The sequence below is a fragment of the Lotus japonicus genome, chromosome 4 (genome assembly GCF_012489685.1).
Source record: "Lotus japonicus ecotype B-129 chromosome 4, LjGifu_v1.2".
NCBI classification, from domain to species: Eukaryota; Viridiplantae; Streptophyta; class Magnoliopsida; order Fabales; family Fabaceae; genus Lotus; species Lotus japonicus.
Genome location: NC_080044.1, coordinates 2,487,321 through 2,508,717, shown reverse-complemented (window position 1 = coordinate 2,508,717; position 21,397 = coordinate 2,487,321). Strand labels below are relative to the sequence as shown.

The window sequence follows — 21,397 nt, the reverse complement described above, 5'->3', positions numbered from 1 at the left end:
CTTCTATTTCCCTTTCTTTTGTGATTCAAAGTCTTTTTTTTCCTATACATGATCAGGTAATGTGTCATCTCCTCTCCATTATTAATTAGTTCAATCTGGCATTCATAACACATCTCCATTATTAGTTCTAGTGCTAATTTTTAACTTCACTTGGTTTGATTTTGCTTATACTGTTCCCCATGTAGGTAAGCTAAGAAATTATGTTTATGAACAACAAAACTGAATAAACTCCCATGTAATAGGTTGGTTTATATCTCAATGTTAATTGCTAATAATTTACTCTAGTCAATTACAAGACCAAAATAAAGTAACTTCAAATTGAAGGAACAAACTAGTTTAATTGAAACTTACTAGTTAAGGGATTTTTACAGCATGGAAACCATAGACATCAACAAAAGGATACATAAAGTATAGTCTTTCATATATATAACATAACAAAAAGCACATACAAAAGAGTGTACTCTTACTACACATAATTTCATCAGGGTAGATATACAACTAGATGGCATTAGCTGAAAAGGTTAAGCACATCAAACTAGTTTACTTTGGTGAAACGCAAGTATTCCTTTTTGGATGGAAGATCTTTGGTCTCAAAACCTTGAGGAAACATCTCCTTAGCTTGCTCATTAGTCACACCAGGTTGAATCACAACAGGTTCCCCTTGCTTCCAATTTGCTGGTGTTGCAACCTTGAATTTTGAGGCCTTCTGCAGTGACTCCACCACCCTCAGCACTTCATCCATGTTCCTGCCAGTAGTTGCAGGATACAGAAAACTCAACTTGATCTGCAATGAAATACCCAATTTGCATATTAGTCCAACACTGCACAAAAGAGGAAAAAAATGCAAACTATTTGAATTTCTGAGGAAAATTTTCACCTTCAAATCTGGCCCCACTATGTGAAGAGCCCTGGAGGGTAAGTTACCATTGGAGTCTTTCTCATCAGGGTCAACCATGTTGAGTTGCTTGATGAGTTCTCTTTCTGGATCAGCAATGATTGGATAGTCCACCTTTGCACCTGACTGCAATTGCATGCAACAAATAAACAAACAAACTTAATTAGATCCTCCTCAAGTGAAACAGAAATAGAGTATGCTCTGAGGGTTGTGAAAACTGGAAAAAAACTCACTGTGTAGGCTTCAATGTCTTTGATCCACTCATTATGGGATTTAATGTCATTACAGGACATGCCCAAAAGCTTCACTCCTCTTTGATAAAACTCCTTGGAATACTGAGCCATCTTACCAAGCTCAGTGGTACAAACAGGAGTGAAATCACCTAAAGACACATACATGATCATATGTATATAAAAATGAAAACAACAAACCAAAAGAATCAACACAAATTAAGCAATTTGAAATCCAATGAGAACCTGGATGGGAGAAGAGGATGGTCCAGCTATCAGAACAGAACTTGTGGAGGTTGTATTTGCCATTGGTGGTTTCAACATCAAGGTTAGGAATGGTGTCTCCGATGGTGAGGCCTGGCATTTTGAGAAGAAGTTGCTCTGATTCTGAAACTTGTTTTGGGTTCTGTGATGGATTTGAATGTGTGCAACTGAGATTATATAGAAAGAGAGTTGCTTGCATGAAGAGAACGTGGCGTGTTTGTGGGTATGGACGTGACTCTGCGGTTGCTTACATGTCATTGGACTCCACAGTTTACTCCACGTACACACGAACATTTGACCCATGTTCACACTGCTTCTCACTATTTTTTTTGATTTTTTTTGTTGTTTTCATCTAATTTATCTAATCTAATTGCATAACGAATTAATTAATTAATTTGGTTATATTGATCTCATTTGACAGCATAGGATAGGATGTGACAAAATTGTTAAGAATTCAAGGGCGGAGTTGGAGTCCCACATGGGTTAAGTTTGGGTGAGGAAAAGACTTTATAAGAGATGTGACTCATAAACCTAATGTCTTAAGGTTTTTGGTTAAGATGTGGTGTCTAAGATCTCCTCGGTGTCTCCCCTCAATAATGTTAATTTCAGCATTGGGAGCTAGCTGCTTCCTATGTTAATTTTTTAGTGTTTCATGAAGAATTTCCTTGTGAGCTGCCCAATAGGGGATAAAATTTTCAATAAACTTGGTTCTTAGCTTTATTTGTGAAGATGAAGGGTGAAACTATGTAATTATGTGTTGATTATTGGTGGTTGGATAATGTGATAATAGAGTTTCATTTTCACTCTCATATAAGTGAAAATGATGTAAAGAAAAAGAGAGAAATATGAAGATGTTAGTTTACACTAGCTACTAATCGGTCTGTGACGAGTTTGGTGTTTTAATATTTTTCACCCGATAAAACTAACTATTTTGACTCGAGTCCAACCAAAATCGGTAAATGGACAACTCTAAAAAGTGTGTGATGATATCTATATATACTATAAAGCAAAATCACTCCAAGAAGAATTCTTCCACGTGGCATCACCACATTGATTCTGCTACGAGAGTAAATTTCGGAGTCTCCTTGCCACATGTCATTCTATCATGCATCGGTTAACTTTTTTGTCCACAATGCTACTACAAAAATAACTTCTCACCCACTTAGCAAATAACTCCTCACTCACTTGGAAAATCTAACTACCTAATTTCTATCTCTATTATTCACGTAAGATCTAACTTTCTAAACTCCCACTATATCTATTTTCTTTGATAACCGCCCACCATCACTAAACTCCCATCATGTTCCATATTTGTTTCTTACGTGAACTTGCTTTTAATTTTTCCAAATTTGATGCATTTTAAAAACAAACCATAACCACCCACTATGTGTAAACTCCCATCATGTTCCACATATACTAATTGTATCCTACGTGAACTTCATTTTCTTTTCCAAAATTGATGCTTTAAAAAAACAAATCATCTTTTCAAACTCCCACCACGTTCATTTAATTTTGATAACCACCCACCATGTATAAATATCAACCGCCACAAAAAGATAAACTACCTTGAGAAACACTTCTATAAATTCCTCATGTGACTTCATAATTCATCCATCACTTTTCCATCTAAAAGTTGTCATGGCTCTTAGTCTAACTGTTGATGATGTTGCTTCCATTTCAAAGGAAAAGGATGTGCGGAGAGTTACTGTGAAGGTGGTGCGGAAGTGGATGACTCCAAGTTTCGATCGCTCAAAACGTCCTAATTCGATGGAGTTGGTTTTAATGGATGCAAAGGTTCGACTTCTTATTTTAAAAACAAATGTCTATTTAACTCGATGTTAGTTTAAAATTTTAAGTTTATTATGTTCACTTACATGTTCTCAATCTACAGGGTGATAGAATCCATGGCACAGTGCAAAGGACTCATGTTTATAAGTTTAATCCTTTGTTAGTTGAGGGTCGAGTATACATGCTGTCACATTTCAGTGTTGGTGATAGCCCTCTAGATTTTCGTACAACGACACATGCTCACAGGATAATCTTTGGGTTTGAATCGGTTGTTCAATCCCTAATCGACGTTCCCATCACTAAAAGTCCTTATTCATTTGTTTTTGTTTCTGATATCATGTTCAATGATCCAGATCAGACACTGTTAGTCGGTGAGATTTCAAACTAAAATTGTATACATCCGTAAAATTATTTGTGATCTATCATATTTTGTTTGTCCCGCAGATGTGATAGGGATCCTTACCGGCCATAGCGGCGAGCAGGAATTTGAAAAAAATCATCAAGTGCGAAAGAGGATTACCATAGAGATTGAACAAGAAGGGTAATTATTAGTATTTTGAACAAAAACGCAAGATCTATTAAAATTTTGAATTCATTGACCAATCATTGTGAGTAATAATTTTAATCATAAGTTTGTTGAAAACAGAGTGAAAGTTGAGTGTGCATTTTTTGGAAGCTACGTCCAAGAGCTACTCTCTGTTTTATCTTCACGCGATCTGACCGGCGTTGTGGTTTTAATCCAGTTTGCAAAAATCAAGCCTTTTAAAGGTATGTTCGGGGAAAAAAATTGTTTATATCTGGTGTGTTCAATGTTTCTTTTTATAAACATATTAAAATAATTGTGTAGGTCAACAAAGCCTGCAAAATGCATATGGTGCAACACGGATCCTCTTTAATCCTAAGATTCCGGAAGCTACTGCTGTGAGGGACAAGTACGGCCATACTCATTACTTATGCTCATTTGCATATTAATTTTTTAATTTTATGGATTCATTACAATTGACGGAAGTATTGATGCAATAGGTTTTTCGAGATGAATGAACCTGGATCTCAGATTCTTACTCAACTGTCTGACTCTTCAAAACCTTCCCTTGATGAAGAGTTCTTAAAACTCTCAGAGATGAAAACTTTCGAGCAGATCAGAGCCATGGATGAGGTCTATCAATATTTATTTTCTAAAAAAATTATTTTTTTATTTATGTGTTTTTTTCTTTTGCTGTTTTTAAATGTATTTAACTAACCTGGTCATTTTATGCAGAAGTCATGTTGTGTTGTGTTAGGGACCATCATACAAATACCCGAGGGGAATAATTGGTAGTACAAAGCTTGCAAGTGCAACAAAAAAGTTATTTGGGATGAGAAAAAGTATTTTTGTAATAACTGTAACCGTCATTATTTTTCCATGATCCCTAGGTATTGAACTACCTATTCCATTTTGTATCGAAAATTAAATTTCTTGACCATTTAATTTTCCTTTTTTTTTGGTGATACTATAGGTTTCATTTGCAAGTCAAAGTAAAGCAGGGTAATGACATTGCTACATTGGTCATATTTGACAAAGAAGCGAGTGCTCTTCTTGAAACTACTTGTGCTGACTTGGTTGATTCGTCAACAAAGGTATGTGTTTATGAGATCAGAGTGCAATTTTATCAAAAAATGTAATACTACTGGTACTCTCTTCTTTAGCATGTCTTAGTGCTAAAATTTTTAATTGGTGACAGAATCCTGCTGGCTCTGTCTCTACAACTCCTGCTGAATTACTTAAGTTGTTGGAAAAGACCTTTCTCTTTAGGATTGAAGTTAACAACACTTCAAGCTACAGGTTTGAGTCATCATATCGTGTCAACAAAACTTGTGGAGATCTCGGCTCCAGGTTTGAGCCATCATATCGTGTCAAGAAAATATGTGCAGATCCCGACTTAATTGCTCATTTCAAGGAAGCTCTCCCTCCTCCTAATGTAACTAGGCACATTGCGAATCATTTTTTCCTATATTTGTTGAGTTTATTTATTGAAAATGTGTTGCTCACATATTATTGTCATCTTTTGTTTGCTTATAGGATGAGAAACACCTACATCTGATGAGAGTGTTGAAAACGCGAGTTCCAGTTTGGCCAAGGTTACATCTACTATCTATTTTACTTAGTATAAATTTTTATTTTTAATAATTATGCGGTTATCTAAGTTTTTACTACATAACAGGATCTTAATGAAGAGTTTATTGCTGCTACGAGTGGCGATGTTGTTGATCCTAACATAGAAAAAGAAGAAGTCTCCCCTTGCAAGCGGAGCACTCACTCGAAGAATGAAGGAGTTGGTTCAACTAATAACAAGAAGAAGCCGATCAAGCAGATTAAGAAGGAGAAGAATTGACAAATCATACTTTGGATGTTAATTTTATGTATTGAACTTTTTATGTTCCTTTTTTAGGCGTTATGTTTGTTTTTTAAGTATTTCATGTTTTCATGTATTTGGCTTAGTCGTTATGTTTGTTGTTTAAGTATTTGGCTTATGTTTTTTTATGAAGAACTTGATATATTATTTTAATTTAAGATGTTTAAATTTTCATGCAAATTTAAAGGATCATTTGACCATTTCATTTTAGTTTTTGGTTTAAAAATGAAGCTTTCACATTTCTATCTAAATAAATCAAATTCAATTTAGAAATTGTAGTTAAACATTGAAAAATCAATGTTTTATATAAGTAAAGAAATTTAAACTTGGTCATCCAATAATAGGGAATGGGAAATGATTAAAATAACTCGGCGAGAAACTAGAATCATAAAATGGAGGTGCAATGAATTCAAAAGTGTGTTGAGTGGTTTCCCTATTTCTTAAAAAAAAGGCTAAAAAGCAGTTTTTGCCCCTGATGTTTCAGTTTTGTGCAAAATATACCCCCAACCTATTTTTGTCATTGAAACTACCCTCCATGTTATTAAAAGGTCCACCGGTTACCCTTCTGTTAGCCTGACGTTAATTCACTAACGGAGAAGCTGACGTGGAATTTTTTTTTATTTTTAATAAAGCCACGTGGATTAAAACAATGAAAACTAAAAAAAAAAAAACAAATTGATTTGGGGCCCGGTTTGTAAACCCGATTTGGGGATTTAGGGTTCAAATCCCTAATTAGCAACCCATCATCGTGTTCATCGACGAGAGAGACAGGTTGAAAGAGTGAGGGAGAAAGAGCAGTGAGAAGGAGCGATCGGTAGAGGCTGAGATGGGTGGAGAAAGCCATATCTCGGGATGTAGCTCTGTGACTACTGGGTCTTCTCGGAGGAGGGTTTTCTGCAAGTGTGGAGTTCAGGCACCGTTGGTCACTACTTGGTCGAACGAAAATGGCAACATTGGAAGGCGCTTCTATGGGTGTGGAAAGTTCCAGGTAATTTCTCTTGCTAATCTTGTTCCTAATTGTTATTGCAATTCCTCCACCTAATGCTGCTCCTAATTTTACTCTTGACAGGAACAAAAGATGAGGCAATGTGATTTTTTTGTGTGGTATGATGAGAATGAAGGCAACCCACGTGACAAGAAGATAATTGCAGGCCTTCTTCGTAGAATTGAGGGGATGAAGAAGAGCCAAGTTGTGTTGATGAAGTTTTGTGTTCTAGGATGGTCCTTTTGTGCAGTTCTGTTGATTGTAACTGTGTCACTAATGTTGAAACTGATGAAGTAGAATTTTAGGGTTTTAGGGTGTGAAGGAATTATAGTGTTTAAGTGTTGTGTTTTGTGTTCTAGACTGTGGAGGAATTGTAATGTCTGGTTAATGTAATTGTTGAAATGTAATGCAATGAGTTTGCAAGTTTGAATGACAATATTGATACAGAATTGATATTGATACTGAAAAGAGAATGGATACTTAACTAACAGTATCAAAATTGTACACTTAACTAACAGTATCAAAATTGTAATGTTGGGTTAATGTAATTGTTGAAATGTAATGTAATCTGCAAGTTTAAATGGCAATATCAGAATGGATACATAAAGATGCAGAATTGATATTGATACTGAAAAGAGAATGGATACATAAAGATGCTTGAATTACAAGGCCATAAAGGTCCACACTTAACCAAGCTTTAAATTGTCTACATTTAAACTGGAACAATAAAGGTCTACACTTAACTAATAGTATCAAAATAAAGTGCAGAGTTACAAGGTCATACAAGGCCATACCAAAATATCAATAATCATAGGCCATACTAGTTTGGCTTCCCAAGTACATAGAAACAAAATACAAAATGCAGAAACAACAAAGCACTTTCCCATTCAGCTTGTGCTCTCTTGTGTTCCTAGTCCAGCTCTTGATCTCTTTCTTCCCCTTCTAGCTACACCAGCTGGTGGTAATGAAGCTGTAATTGTGCTACCTTGAGAGTGTGGTTGTGATGCATTTGGCTGACTTCCATTAGCTTGAGATTGTGGTTGTGATGCATTTGGCTGACTTCCATTAGCTTGAGATTGTGGTTGTGATGCATTTGCCTGACTTCCATTAGCTTGAGCTGTCATTGGCTGAGAAGCAGTAGGCTCACTTGCTTTAGTCTTCCTCTTTCCTTTTGCAGCAGGCTTGTATGTAGGCTTTAGAGGTGCATCAGCAGTCCTTGCACTTCTTGTTCTAGGTTTTGGGTGAGTCTTCTTTGAGTTTTGCTGCAAGTGTGACATATGGTAATTAATGACAAGTATTACCTTGTTAAGTGGATTACATAGAAACTTCAGACATTAATTCTCAAAGTTAAGTGGATTACCTTGTTCCCCCTTTCTCTATTTCCCTATCCGCACCAGTTTTCCCTCCACAAGTTCTTATATTGTGACCCCACTTTCCACACCTACTGCACTTAACCTTGGTCTGATTCCTTGCAAGCTTGTAGGGATTCCTGGGCTCATCATTCTTTTTGTTTCTTTGAGTCTTAGGTCTTCCAGGTGCCCTTCTCACATATGGTGGATTTAGTGGTGGCAGATCACTGACAGGCCAGAGCATGGGACCATTGTTTGGTTCAATTATATATGCATAAGTGGACAGAAAAGTATCTCTCCTACAAAACAAAACAATAAAATTGTGAAGTCATTATGATGGCAGCATTACCTATAGTATACCAACACAAATTAACACAAGGCTAAACCATTACCTATAGTAGTTGTCCACATATTCTTCAGGGTGAGTACGGTTATGCCACATGCAAGGAATAGCATGGCAGCATGGGATACCTGTCAAATCCCATCTCCTACATGCACAATGATTTTTGGCCAGCTCCACACGATACTTGTTAGTCCCATCTGTAACCTCAAATTTTGAATTAAGGGTATCACCATTCCAATGTGGTGCCCAGTTTTGTGCTGCTAACTTGTGAGCCTCCAATTTCTCCTGAATCATGGGGCATATGTTTCCCTTATACCTCAACATTAAGTCCCTCTGCTTCACAATCCGAGAGCTGATGTAGTGCTTTAGGCCTTCAATGAGTGATATGATGGGTTTATCCCTGTGTTCCAGAATTGCCATGTTGAAAGCTTCGCACATGTTGTTCACTTGCAGGTCACACAAAGAATGAGTACTAAAATGTGCTTTTGCCCACTGCTTAAGAGGTATCTCACATAGATCCTTCCATGCTTCTTCATTCATCTCCTTAAGCTTTTGCATTGCCCTGTCAAATTGAGGCACAGTGCATGATCTAGCAGCTGACCATAGTGCATTTTTCATTTCCTCTCCTGGATACTTCTTTCTCTAGTTTCCATAAACATGCCTAACACATACTCTATGGTCCACATCTTCACTCAATGCTGCTAAGGTGGGAACCAAGCCCTGAAATATCAAAGAACATAGTCAAATACAATACAAACATAGTCATATATAATAGAAGCCTAGGGAAAACAGACCTTCTGTTGATCTGAAATAAATGACCACCTCCTTGATTGTATTGTGTTCAGATCATCCAGTAATAGGGACACAAACCATTCCCATGAATCTCTAGTCTCAGCCTCAACAACAGCAAAGGCAATTGGGAACATCTGGTTGTTCCCATCCTTACCAACAGCAGTAAGCAGCTGTCCACCATAAACACCCTTCAAGAAACAGCCATCCAATCCAATGAGTGGTCTGCAGTGTCTTGCAAAAGCCATTCTGCAAGCAGCAAAGCACACATAAATTCTCTGGAACACAGGGCCATCCGCTCCCATCTCACTTTTGATAATCACAGTGCTGTTTGGGTTGCTCCTCAATAGCTCATTAGCATAACTCCTTAGATGTTTATATTGTTCCTGCTCTGCCCCATCAATCATCTTTTTGGCTGCTGTCCTAATTCTTGATGCTTGAAATCTATTCAGCACTACTCCCCACCTAAGCTGGCCTTCAGCAACCACAGAATTGCACTTCATCTCGCATTTAATGACAACCCTTTTGCTATCACTCTTCTCTAAAATTACATTCTTCCTCCTTTGAAGAGCATACTCTTTAATAGCTGTTTTAAAGAGTTTGGAAGTAGTAAATTTCTGCAACAAAAGACAAGTTAGAAAATGTTCTTTTGTAAAAATGTACTTAAAACAGCAAAGAAATGTTCTTAAAACAGTAAATGTCAAAGAAGAATAATACCTGCCCAACTACAAACTTAACCTCTGCACCATCTGGAGGGAGTTTGAAAATTGGGAACTTTTTCCTTTGCTGACCAATTTCATCATCACTGTCAGGTGGTGTTTCCAAGTCATCAGAAGCTCCATCCTCATTTGCAAATTCATCCAAACAAGCTGGATTTTTATCCTTGGTAGCAACTTGGTCTTCATCTACTGAACCAAAGGTTGGAAGGACTTTGGACCACTCCCACTTCTCATCAAAGTCACTGTCATCTAAACTGATCTCACTATCATCTTTTCCATCAAGTCCCTCACCAGCTACCTGACAATCCTCATTAAGAATCTCATGTTGTCCTTCATCAAGTCCCTCACCAGCTACCTGACAATCCTCATTAAGAATCTCATGTTGTCCTTCATCAAGTCCCTCACCAGCTACATCACAATCCTCATTAAGAATCTCATGTTGTCCTTCATTAACTGCCTCACCAACTACCTCACAATCCTCATTAACAATCTCATTTTGTCCTTCATTAACTCCCTCACCAACTACCTCACAATCCTCATAAACAATCTCATTTTGTCCCTCACCAGAACCACCCTGGCCATCATTAAGTCCCTCAACAGAACCCTCACCATTCTCCTTAACTCCCTCACCCTGACCAGCTTGTGTGTATTCAAGGAACTGAAAGTCATCTACAAGTTCTGGTACTTCCTCTACTAAATGCTCAACATAAAAGTCAACTTCACTATGTCCCTTTACATCATTCAGAAAAGCCACCACATCTCCATCATCCCTAAATGGCTTACAACCACTAGAAAGTCCAAAATCAGGGTGTCTATACCATATATTAAATGAGACATACCCCAACCTTTTTACAACTTTGCCTAAATCAATGGAATTTATCTCATCTACATCCCATTTGTCAACAGTAAAACATATACCATTTAAATAATCCAGACTAGGTTCTGACACAAACTTGCCACTATGCCAGACATGGACATTTACTAAATTTCTAGCAATGGGCCTACAAATAATGTAAACAATGTCAAGATTACATTCAATATCCCAATAAATTAAGCACCACAACTAGATAAAACCAGATAAAGACATCACTACCACATAGAGACAAACTAAAGTGATAAAGAAATTGACAAAGAATCTTGAAAAGGTACCTACCTAAACTTGAAATTGTCTGGAAATTTCTCCCCCCACCAAGAGGTAGGGTCATATGTTGGCTTTTCGCATGTGCCATGCTCAGGAACCACATGCTTCCCCTTCTTCTGCCTCGGGCTCCCCCTTCCTTTACCTCCTCGACATCCACGATTTGAAGACCCACCAGCCATGTGAGAATGTCGAATTCAACCAAGTTTTGGGACGGCTCTTTCTCCCTCAGCTCCACGAATTGCCTTCTCACTGCTCTTTCTCCCTCACTCTTTCAACCTGTCTCTCTCGTCGATGAACACGATGATGGGTTGCTAATTAGGGATTTGAACCCTAAATCCCCAAATCGGGTTTACAAACCGGGCCCCAAATCAATTTGTTTTTTTTTTTAGTTTTCATTGTTTTAATCCACGTGGCTTTATTAAAAATAAAAAAAATTCCACGTCAGCTTCTCCGTTAGTGAATTAACGTCAGGCTAACAGAAGGGTAACCGGTGGACCTTTTAATAACATGGAGGGTAGTTTCAATGACAAAAATAGTGTGGGGGTATATTTTGCACAAAACTGAAACATCAGGGGCAAAAACTGCTTTTTAGCCTAAAAAAAAACTGCCGAAACAAATAATACATGAATTTAAAATTTAGAGAAATACAATAATAATTATTTTAAGAAGAGACTACATGAATGTCATTCATGTTATCATTCAACGATCCAAAAATCCTTATCATTTATACAAGGTTTAAGTTAGCAATATACATTATTCATTACTCGTGATTTAAACCTCACAGTCATTATTTTCTTTGATTAATATTTTTTATTAAAATAATATTATATTAATTTTATTAATAATAACCACCCCAATAACCCACAACACACATATGATGGGTAAAACCACAACCCCACTAACCTCATAAATTGTTTTTTGACAAAACCCCCACAAATTAATATATATTCGAATTATTATTTTTTCAATTAAAAATGTATTTTTTTTGTCGAAATAAATATTAGATATTAATGTTGTTAAACTAACCACCACACTAACCCACTAACACATATTAGATATTAATGGTATTCTCTCTGCTGATTTGATTTCGATGTATTAATGAAAGTTCATTTTCCCGTAAAAAAAATCAATAACCACCACTCCACTAACCATACAACTTAAAATTCTATGCGAATTCTATTTTTTTTTTAATAAAATTTATTTTTAAACAAAAGTAATGGTATATTTTAATATTGTTAAAATAAACACCCCACTAACTATGGATCTCATGAAACACTACCAAAATGATCTATAAAAATAAATTTGGATAGAATATTAAGATAAAACACTAATTAATTTTTAATAAAAATTGAATAACCACCCCACTAACCCACAACACACATTTTTAACCAAATAACCACCACCTCACTAACCTCACAACTTCATATTCTATTAGAATATTTTTAATCAATAATAAATATGATTCCTCATTTTTTTTTTAAAAATACACCACACTGTGACAACACATTTTTTCAACAGTTACAACTTTGTATTGCACAATTTTATTTTTTTATATAAATTTTTTAACATACTTTCTATGTTACTTGAAATTTTTTTTTGTACATTCCTTCATTTACCGATCTCATAAGAGAATTTATGTTTCATTACTAATAACATGCATATAATTCTAGGTCTTCGAATAGAGGACTCTGCTTAATTGAAATTGAGCTCCACTGCAATGGGGAGGTCACTTAAAGAATTTCCATGTATGTCGTATCCCAGATTTTCTGAAACTACAATTTGAAAACAAGTTTGTTGCTGACGAGTTGAATTACTATAAACAAGAAATGTACGATACACATGAAGCATTGTTAAAGTCTTTGACTGCTGAGCAATTTAAAGTGTATGAACAAATAATGAGTTCAGTTTTGTCCGACGATGGAGGGTTTTATTCTCTATATGGATTTGGAGGTTTTAGATCACAATGACTCATTGTTTTGAACGTGGAATCAAGTGGTTTTGTTTCTTTGTTGTTGCCTGGAAGGAGGACTGCTCATTCAAGGTTTTCTATTCCTATATCATTTAATGATATATCAACCAGTAATATCAAACAAGGATCTCAAAAGGCTGAATTACTTCAAAAGTCAAGTTTGATCATATGAGATGAAGCCCCAATGTTGAACAAACATTATTTTGAAGCATTAGATATAACTTTGAATGACCTCATGAAAACCCGTTTGAACTTTGGTTATGATAAACCATTCGGTGGTAAAGTTTTGGTCTTTAGAGGTGATTTTAGGCAAATTCTTCACGTTGTTCCGAAATGTAGCCGAGCAGATATTATTGAATCTTCAATTAATTCTTCATACTTATGGAACTCATGCAAAGTATTGAAATTGACCAAAAACATGAGATTACAGAATTCTGCATCATCATCAACCAATGAAGAAACCAGGGAGTTTGCAGAATGGATTCTACAAGTTGGAGATGGTACGGTGAACACAATTGATGATGCTCAAACAATAATAGAAATATCTCCATATTTGTTGATAGAAAAATCAGATGGTCATATACTTAGCTTGGTGAGTTTTGCTTATCCTAAAATGATTGCCAACATGAAAAATCATTCATTCTTTGAAGAAAGAGCAAATTTGGCACCAACCCTTGAGAGTGTTGAGCATGTCAATAATTTCATGTCTTCTATGATTCCCGGTGATGAAAAGAAATATTTGAGCTTTGACACTACATGCAAGTCTGATGAGGACAAAGAGATAGAAGGAGATTGGTTCACTCCTGAGTTCTTGAATGAAGTCAAATGTTCAGGAATTCCAAACCACAAACTTAATTTGAAGGTTGGAATTCCAATTATGCTTCTTCGGAATATAGACCAGTCTATTGGTTTATGTAACAGAACTCGCTTGATAGTAACAGATTTGACAAAAAAATGTCATTGCAACATCAATTCTAAAAGGTAAAAAAATGGGAGAAATTTTTTTTATCCCTCGAATGAACTTAATACCCATCTGACCCTAGTTTACCGTTCAAATTCTCAAGACGACAATTTCCTGTCACATTATGCTTTTCAATGACTATACACAATAGTTAAGGTCAATCGTTATCTCATGTTGGCTTATATTTGCCTAGACCAGTTTTCACTCATGGTCAGCTCTATGTTGCTCTTTCAAGAGCGAAGTCAAGAAAAAGGCTGAAATTATTGATTTTAGATGATGAAGGAAACCTCTCAAACGCAACAAAGAATGTTGTATACCAAGAAGTGTTTGACAACATCTAAAAGGTTCGTTTTCTAATGATCTAAGTTATTTTTTATAACATTATGAATTTGATCTTAAAATTAGTTATTATTTTGTAAGAGAAAAGTCAAAAATCAATCTTTACATGTTCATCCTTTTACATAGTGGAACCAACATTTAATATAATGGCTTAATTGCACATTTGCTCCCTCATCTTTTGCCATTGTGCGAAGTCTCTCCCCCATGATTAAAATGAGCGAATTTCCTCCCTCATGTTTCAAATTGTGCTGCGGTTAGTTTTCCATCCAATTACTAACGGCGGTTGCTATTTTCACCACCTCCTTTTACTAACCACACCCCTCAATCATAAATAAAAATAAAGGAAAAAATAAATGAAATAAACGACAAAGCAGAAGCAGAAACGTTCAATGGTTCTTCTTGTGCATACACTGAGCATGGTTGAATGCACACCATGACCTCGCAGACGATTCAGTACCACAAATGTTTTCGCAATCCCACGAATAACAAGAGGGAGAGGCACCGTGGTTGCAGCTCCTCCGCTATCTGACTGAAGGATTTGCAGATTGGGAGAGAGAGAGAGATAGATGTTGCAGGTTAGAGCTTTCTTCGCATCTTCTCGCTGCAGATCTGGTAGGTGGGTCGAGGTTGATCAAAAGGAGAAGATGATGGGGTTTGGGTACTGCAACGGTGATTCTTAGAGCAACGATGGTGGGTTTGGCGTGTGCAGCGACTCGAAAAGGGAGGGGATGGTGAGGTTTGAGTTAATCCCTTTGACACACTCGTTTTTTCCTCAGAGTAACCCCTGTATTCGATTAGGATTCAGATTTTTTCTAGGGTTTGGGTTAATCTCGACCTGGGTTAATCCTTTGGCCCACTTCTTGCTGAATATTTGGATTTTTTTCTAGGTTTTGAATGTTTTTTCTGGGTTTAAAACATTTGAATGGGTCTGATTTTTTGGGAATAAGTTTGATTTTCTGGAGATTAGGTTTTGATTTTCATGAAGATGTTGGAAGGAGGTCTGGGTTTGGTTGAAGAAGATGGAAGATAGAGGTTTGATGATTTTATGGATGATGGCCATGAATGATTGGTAATCCGGAATTAAGATGAAGAAGAAAGAGATTTGAGATTTTTTTTACAATTCTTGTTTTCTAATTTTATTTGTTTAATGTGTAATTAACATATGCTTATGTTTCATCTCAATCTTTGACTTTAAATCCCATTTTGCAGGTCATCACTCATCATTTACCAGATACAGTACGATTACCTTAAGAGAATGAGTTCTATAATTTTCTTTTTCAAAAAAAAATTAACCCTTTAGTTTCTGGGTTTTGTTTGATGATAGGGATGAGGTTGAAGATGAAGATTTAAGCCTCAATTTCATTTTCCTTTTTTTTTTAACGGTTTATCAGTTTAAAACAGGGGGTGTAGGTGTAAATTGGAAACAAGGGGTGCAAATAGTAAGCCATGTCAGCTGCTCCGTTAAGTTTTAAACGGCTCACTAACGGAAGGAGCTGATTTTCACAATTTGAAATATGAGGGAGAAAATTCGCTCATTTTAAACATGAGGGATGAACTTCGCACAATGATAAAAGATGAGGGAGCAAAAGTGCAATTAAGCCTAATATAAATTAACTAAAAAAATTGTATTCAAAGTAGCCAATGTTATAATTGAAAGAATTTTTTTTATTTTAATGCCCATTGAAACTAAGTTTTGTTTATTACCATATAAACCTAATCTAATCTACACAAATCTATGTATTTGCAGCTTCATGGTTTGAGAAGACTTGGATTCCCTAGATAGTCAACTTTAAAGATTTCTATCAAGACATTCATCTACTCATTAGACTAATCTATATATGTTAAATAGTAGCTGACTCCAATACTATATCATTACTTCAATCTTCAATTTACAACATTTTTGTCATCGTTGTATTTCAATCACGAAAGTCATATTTTTGTTTTTTATAAAACAATTTTTTCTTTTATATCAATAATGATAGGTAAAATCCGAAAATAAAAATCCGCCGTGCAACGCACGGGTGAAACACACTAGTATGTTTTATACATAAAAATACTGACAAGTGGGGCACCTAAACTATATATACAACTCCATGGAGATTTTAGCCACCACAATCTGAGTTTCATATTTTTTTAGGACACATTAATTGTGGTGGATAATAATCATCATAAATACATATATCGCTATGGTGTCCGAGCATCAATATTTTGTTTAGAACGTATCTAAGAGCATCTCCAATGCTAGTTTTATTTTTTATTTCTTAGTTCTTAGCACTATTCATGTGGGCTCGTATTGCCACATGTGTTTAAGTAACTCTCAAGCAATTTTGCTTCAACCATGAGTTCTTAGTTCTTAGTTCTTACTACTATTCATTTGGTCTCACCAACCACATTATTTATACTTTTTATTTTCGTAAAGTAAAAAATAAAATTCATAAAGTAATTTGGATGAGAGAGAAATAATTAATATTTTAAGCTAAGAACTAAAAAAGTAAAACTCCTTATATAAGAATTGAGTTCTTATTTTTAAGAATTAAAAGCTTTATGTCAGCACCTCCAATGATAAAGTTCTTAGTTCTTAACTCAAAAATAAGAATTAAGAACCTTGCATTGGAGATGCTCTAAGGGGCTGGTTCAGGTCACAACTCCTCCAAAAAAATTAGTTTTATTGTCATCTATATGTATTTTTATAAAAGAAATTATTTCACCTCCTCCAGTTCTTTTAAATTTTTTCATCTTATTTACTTTTGTGTTGCCAAAAGAAAATTGTTTCTAATTAAGTAAATTAGAGGTCACCAACAAAATTTAAGTCAAGTGGTTGACAAGATAGACTCTATAAAAGTGAGATTACAAGATCGAACCCCAACTACAAGATTTTTCCATCAAAATTTTATCAAGAAAAAAATAAAATTCCGTTGACGGGACTTGAACCCGGGTCTCTCGGGTGAGAGCCGAGTATCCTAACCAACTAGACTACAACCGATTTTGATAACCATGTCCCTAAATTACTCATAAACATTTAACCTAACAGGCATCGCAGTGGAGCTTGTGGCTAATATTGTCCTGCCTTTTGGTGCTTTCACCTAAAAGTTAAGTGATCCACAACCTGTGGTGACATTCTTCTCGTGTCTGCTGGTTGCAAATTGCAATTGCCTGTGATATCAACTCTTTTCATTGAGCTGCTGATTATAGTAAAATTGCTTTCAATTTCGTCATTATTGGTCACTTGATGATGAGCTCAATGATGTTCTCTTATCCTAATTTGTGTTTGGACAAATTAAAAGTAATAATTAATAAAGTGGGAGCTTCTGATGATTTTCTTTATCTAATTCAGATTGTTGGTTTTTCTTGTGATAAAGTCATGAAGTCTTAATCCTCAAATCGACCGGATCATAATGACTTTTGGTCAGTGGATCATTGTGACTTTATGAAACACTTAGATTTGTCGGAAAGAATATGCAGTTTGAAAAGGAATATTTTTCGTTAGTAGCACTTTTGTTTATGTAACACTCATGCATTAAAATGAAAATACTTTATTTTTTTATTACTTTAGTTAATTAAATAAAAAACACACGTGTTATTATTTTTATTATAATAAATTGAGGAATTTTAAAATAATTATATATTTTTTCTAAAGATAAAATATCCATTAAATTAAATATTTATTGATTTCTATCTCAAGTTGCTAACTAGGGATGTGTCAATCTATTTTCCTAATGATCGCTTTGATTCCTAATCTTCCTAAAAATCGACTAAATTCATTGTTTGCACCAAAGTGTGATTGTTCCATATCCAACATGTTGACTTGAATTGCATCGCCTTTAACGTTACCTCAAAGTTAGTGTGCGTAAAGTAAGAGCTGTGAAATATATGAATTAATGAGAAGGTCCATGAATTTGATTCCAGGAGGAAAATTTAATTTAGCCGATCAAAAAATAAAAAGCTAGTGTGCACTATATACATGTGTTAATTAAATAATATAAAATCACTTCTATAATAAGATATGGTTGAAGAAAATACTTGAAGAGTAGTTTGAATGGGTAGACAGAAGAGGTGAGGAATATGCATGTGAAGTTTAAAGTAAATTTAGACGGTTATTGGTATGATAGAAAAAGAAGAGAAAAATTAGATGAGAAGAAAGAAAAGATCATTTATTTGTTTTAAAATTTTTCTATTCAAAAACCTATTTCTAGTGGTTTAACACTTTGAATAATTTTTCCAAGATGATGACTTCGCTTGAGCAACTTTTAAATGCTTAATGATTGTGTCGTCTCTGTTTCCCCCGACTCCCCGACTAACTGTTGGACGAGATAAGTATCACTTTGACCGTCTTGATCGGCCAACACGATCTTCACTTAGTTATGAATTATTTGGGTCATTCACAACGATATTTGATTTAATGGTCATTCTGGACGATTAGAATAAAATTATATATTTGTATTAAAATATGTCTCAATTACGTTGTTAATGATATCATGTTCAACCTCTCCTCTTAATCTAAGATAATTAACAGATGTATAATAGACTCTGATATTATATTAAAATTAGAGTTATACTTGATTTAACCTCAAAAGTTAACTTACGTGTGACTGTGTGAAACTTATTCTATCATCTATAAACACTCATTTAATCATATATGTTATTATGATATTAAGAGGCACAAACACGACTCAATATTTTCTTTAGGCTAAAAAGCACTTTTGGTCTTTGATGTTTCAAGTTTGTGCAAATTCTGTCCTTACTCTATTTTTGTCGATGTTTCTACCCCTCATGTTTTCAAATCATGCACCGTCTACCCCTCCGTCAATCAGACGTTAAAAAACTAACGGAATGAGCTGATTTTGGCTTTTTTTTATATCTTTTTTGGACCTGTCACGTGGAAATTACAAGTGAAATTGAAAAAAGGGGGCATGGGAGATTCAAACTCAAGACATATAAGTAGCAAAACATGCATTTAACCGGTTCAGTTACATACATAATTGATATATACATCAAGTAAATTTAATTTATATCATTTCCTTGATCATCATCAATTTCATATACTCCTCTTCATCTCTCTAATCCACTCAGGAACCTCTCCTGAGAAAGTCTGACTGACGGAGGGGTAGACGGTGCGCTGTTTGAAAACATGAGGGGTAGAATTTGCACAAACTTAAAACATTAGGGTCTAAAAATGTTTTTTAGCAATTAAAGCTATACTCTAACAACTGTACGTGTTTTGATTTTTTTAAGAGAACAAATGATAAACCAAGTCTAGACAATTTTGTTCATTGTGTTGTTTAAGAGGAACCGTGGGGTTAGCTCCCTCAAGAGATATTTTATCCATACACAGGTCTTTAACGCGTGATTTTATTTAAAAAAATTAAATATGTATCTCTTGAATTACTAATCAATTATATGACTTTTTCTTAAAATTAAGAGGATAATATTGTATCTGTTTTTTTATAAGAACTAAATTTGAGATGCACATTTTTTTTTTACAATATTCAACTTAAGTTTGTTTGGACATGAGTTAGTTGTCCTTGACGTCACAATGGAGCTCCAAGTTCCGTCTTTCAAAAGAAACTCAGACACTGAATTAGTGCAAGTGTTGAGAGAGAATCTTGAAAACTCAGTTAGAACTCATGTGTACATAAGTGCTAAGAATGAATAACATGGGTTATGTAAATAAACAATAAAATATGTATTTTTAGGCTTAGAAGTCAGAACTCATGGCAGTTGTCTTTGCAAGTGTGAGCAAGACCCTTTAAGTTGGACTGGGAAGCGCGCATATGACCTTTGGTTGTCCTGCCTTAGTTCATTATGTCTCAAACTTCAGGTAACCATGATGTTTCTTCCTAAGTCATTTAGTCTGGTCTTATAGTGAATGCTTCTATTCATGCCTTTTAGTCGACTAAGACGTCTCGGACGACTTAGAAGCTGGCGGGAACAAAATAAAGTTTATGGTGAATTAATTATTGTTTGACAAGAATACTTTTATTTAATTGAATTTTTTATCTTTTCCACTCTCCAGAGCATTAATGATACATAAAAATAAAGAAGAATATGTTAAGGGTTGTTTGGAAAAGATGATATAAATTGAGAATAAATTTAATACTAATATATGTTAGCCACATTTCCTGGTATGTGGTAATTATTTGATTTTTATAATAAGGAATGTATTATACACTTGTGAAATATTAAATTCAACCAAAAGGGACACTCAAAAAACAGAGGAGGCTCATATATCAATTATCCAAAACATTGCTCTGTTGCCTTTACTGACAAAGACAAGACCTGAAGATTAATCTACTAAAAGTTATACATAATTAGCTAGCCAATTAAACTCACTAAGCCATGACAATACGTGTAATTAAGGAGTGAACTCATTCAAGAGTGTATTTTTGTATTTTGGTTCAAGTTTGCCAAAAACACATTCACATTTATGAATTATGATCCCATGACACGAAACATAGATTGGCCAAAAACAATTTAAACCGTCTTGGAACATACGCTGACAGAAATTTAGACTTGTGTAAGATTCCTGCAAGTGGGACAAGAAGAATGAGAGAGCAACCACTTGTCAATGCAAACCACATGGAAATGGTGATTACACTTTGGGAGGAACCTTATCTGCTCCCCATCACAGAATTCAGCTAAGCAAATCACACAGCTAGAACCTGAAGAATTAGGAGAATCTGAAGAATTATTTCTATAAGTTGAGGTAGGCAGAGCCACCATTTCTTTCTTCTTAAGCCCAGAATTGAGCCTCCGAGAAGCAATCCAATGCAGAGGCTCAGTGAGGACACGAGAGGCACATTGGAACACACATTGCAACATGGTGTTTAAGCCAAGAGCACATAGAAAGGCACATAGAATTGCTGCTACAAGAACCATCCAATCAAAACCGGCAACTTGATCATGAGGAGGGTGTGGTGGGCTTATTGTGATGGGGCTTAGGGTGGGTGTGGGAGATTGAGAGTGAGAGGAGTGAGGTTCAGCCATGGAAATTTTGATGAAGGATTGGTGATGAGGGGATCTGGTGGGGGATAAATAAGAGAGTGGGAAACATGGAGAGGACGACACATGGAGACATGAAAAGAACAGCAACAACACAAAGGGAATTGAATGTATTTATTGCAGCCAAAGAAATTGGTGTATACATGAGTGCTTAAATAGATACCGTGGACTAATTGGTGGCATGTGTATGAGATGCTTACTTGATAATCCACTGATATTTCCTTTTGGTATAT

The 21,397-nt window shown here is 35.3% G+C and overlaps 7 protein-coding genes and 1 non-coding gene across 8 annotated transcripts; 3 read left to right on the top strand and 5 right to left on the bottom strand.

Moving 5' to 3' along the window:
* Window positions 1-386: 386 nt before the first annotated feature.
* On the bottom strand, window positions 387-1,532 carry LOC130714466 (1-Cys peroxiredoxin). Its single transcript, XM_057564361.1, has 4 exons — window positions 1,372-1,532; window positions 1,129-1,277; window positions 878-1,021; window positions 387-784 (listed from the first exon to the last, which is right to left on the bottom strand). The coding sequence occupies exons 1-4, from the start codon at window positions 1,487-1,489 to the stop codon at window positions 536-538; spliced, it is 660 nt and encodes a 219-aa protein (XP_057420344.1). The 5' UTR covers window positions 1,490-1,532; the 3' UTR covers window positions 387-535.
* A 1,495-nt stretch (window positions 1,533-3,027) lies between these two features.
* Window positions 3,028-5,549, top strand: LOC130710753 (uncharacterized). Its single transcript, XM_057560105.1, has 10 exons — window positions 3,028-3,183; window positions 3,281-3,548; window positions 3,622-3,718; window positions 3,824-3,945; window positions 4,025-4,109; window positions 4,201-4,333; window positions 4,436-4,491; window positions 4,674-4,794; window positions 4,899-5,135; window positions 5,379-5,549. The coding sequence occupies exons 1-10, from the start codon at window positions 3,028-3,030 to the stop codon at window positions 5,547-5,549; spliced, it is 1,446 nt and encodes a 481-aa protein (XP_057416088.1).
* An 847-nt stretch (window positions 5,550-6,396) lies between these two features.
* LOC130710752 (uncharacterized) lies at window positions 6,397-6,852 on the top strand. Its single transcript, XM_057560104.1, has 2 exons — window positions 6,397-6,558; window positions 6,640-6,852. Exons 1-2 carry the CDS (start codon window positions 6,397-6,399, stop codon window positions 6,850-6,852), a joined length of 375 nt encoding a protein of 124 aa, XP_057416087.1.
* A 1,059-nt stretch (window positions 6,853-7,911) lies between these two features.
* Window positions 7,912-8,865, bottom strand: LOC130710751 (uncharacterized). Its single transcript, XM_057560103.1, has 2 exons — window positions 8,297-8,865; window positions 7,912-8,203 (listed from the first exon to the last, which is right to left on the bottom strand). Exons 1-2 carry the CDS (start codon window positions 8,863-8,865, stop codon window positions 7,912-7,914), a joined length of 861 nt encoding a protein of 286 aa, XP_057416086.1.
* Window positions 8,581-11,075, bottom strand: LOC130710749 (uncharacterized). Its single transcript, XM_057560100.1, has 4 exons — window positions 10,909-11,075; window positions 9,754-10,756; window positions 9,042-9,653; window positions 8,581-8,967 (listed from the first exon to the last, which is right to left on the bottom strand). Exons 1-4 carry the CDS (start codon window positions 11,073-11,075, stop codon window positions 8,890-8,892), a joined length of 1,860 nt encoding a protein of 619 aa, XP_057416083.1. The 3' UTR covers window positions 8,581-8,889.
* Window positions 11,076-13,049: 1,974 nt separating this feature from the next.
* LOC130710748 (uncharacterized) lies at window positions 13,050-13,850 on the top strand. Its single transcript, XM_057560099.1, has one exon. It carries the CDS (start codon window positions 13,050-13,052, stop codon window positions 13,848-13,850), a length of 801 nt encoding a protein of 266 aa, XP_057416082.1.
* Window positions 13,851-17,075: 3,225 nt separating this feature from the next.
* TRNAE-CUC (transfer RNA glutamic acid (anticodon CUC)) lies at window positions 17,076-17,148 on the bottom strand. Its single transcript has one exon. It is a non-coding gene; the product is annotated as a tRNA-Glu (tRNA).
* A 3,521-nt stretch (window positions 17,149-20,669) lies between these two features.
* On the bottom strand, window positions 20,670-21,149 carry LOC130710744 (RING-H2 finger protein ATL73-like). The gene has a single exon (XM_057560096.1). It carries the CDS (start codon window positions 21,147-21,149, stop codon window positions 20,670-20,672), a length of 480 nt encoding a protein of 159 aa, XP_057416079.1.
* Window positions 21,150-21,397: the final 248 nt, after the last annotated feature.

Excerpts from the sequence above, each read along its gene's own strand:
- LOC130714466 (XM_057564361.1), bottom strand. The coding sequence starts at position 1,489 with ATGCCAGGCCTCACCATCGGAGACACCATTCCTAACCTTGATGTTGAA. Across the intron at positions 1,278-1,371 it reads CATCCTCTTCTCCCATCCAG|GTGATTTCACTCCTGTTTGT; the intron begins GTTCTCATTGGA and ends ATGTGTCTTTAG. Across the intron at positions 1,022-1,128 it reads AAGACATTGAAGCCTACACA|TCAGGTGCAAAGGTGGACTA; the intron begins GTGAGTTTTTTT and ends ATGCAATTGCAG.
- LOC130710753 (XM_057560105.1), top strand. The coding sequence starts at position 3,028 with ATGGCTCTTAGTCTAACTGTTGATGATGTTGCTTCCATTTCAAAGGAA. Across the intron at positions 3,549-3,621 it reads AGATCAGACACTGTTAGTCG|ATGTGATAGGGATCCTTACC; the intron begins GTGAGATTTCAA and ends TTTGTCCCGCAG. Across the intron at positions 4,492-4,673 it reads ATACCCGAGGGGAATAATTG|GTTTCATTTGCAAGTCAAAG; the intron begins GTAGTACAAAGC and ends GTGATACTATAG.
- LOC130710752 (XM_057560104.1), top strand. The coding sequence starts at position 6,397 with ATGGGTGGAGAAAGCCATATCTCGGGATGTAGCTCTGTGACTACTGGG. Across the intron at positions 6,559-6,639 it reads ATGGGTGTGGAAAGTTCCAG|GAACAAAAGATGAGGCAATG; the intron begins GTAATTTCTCTT and ends TACTCTTGACAG.
- LOC130710751 (XM_057560103.1), bottom strand. The coding sequence starts at position 8,865 with ATGAAAAATGCACTATGGTCAGCTGCTAGATCATGCACTGTGCCTCAA. Across the intron at positions 8,204-8,296 it reads TATGTGGACAACTACTATAG|GAGAGATACTTTTCTGTCCA; the intron begins GTAATGGTTTAG and ends TTTGTTTTGTAG.
- LOC130710749 (XM_057560100.1), bottom strand. The coding sequence starts at position 11,075 with ATGGCTGGTGGGTCTTCAAATCGTGGATGTCGAGGAGGTAAAGGAAGG. Across the intron at positions 9,654-9,753 it reads TTAAGTTTGTAGTTGGGCAG|AAATTTACTACTTCCAAACT; the intron begins GTATTATTCTTC and ends CTTTTGTTGCAG. Across the intron at positions 8,968-9,041 it reads TTATTTCAGATCAACAGAAG|GGCTTGGTTCCCACCTTAGC; the intron begins GTCTGTTTTCCC and ends TTGATATTTCAG.
- LOC130710748 (XM_057560099.1), top strand. The coding sequence starts at position 13,050 with ATGTTGAACAAACATTATTTTGAAGCATTAGATATAACTTTGAATGAC.
- LOC130710744 (XM_057560096.1), bottom strand. The coding sequence starts at position 21,149 with ATGGCTGAACCTCACTCCTCTCACTCTCAATCTCCCACACCCACCCTA.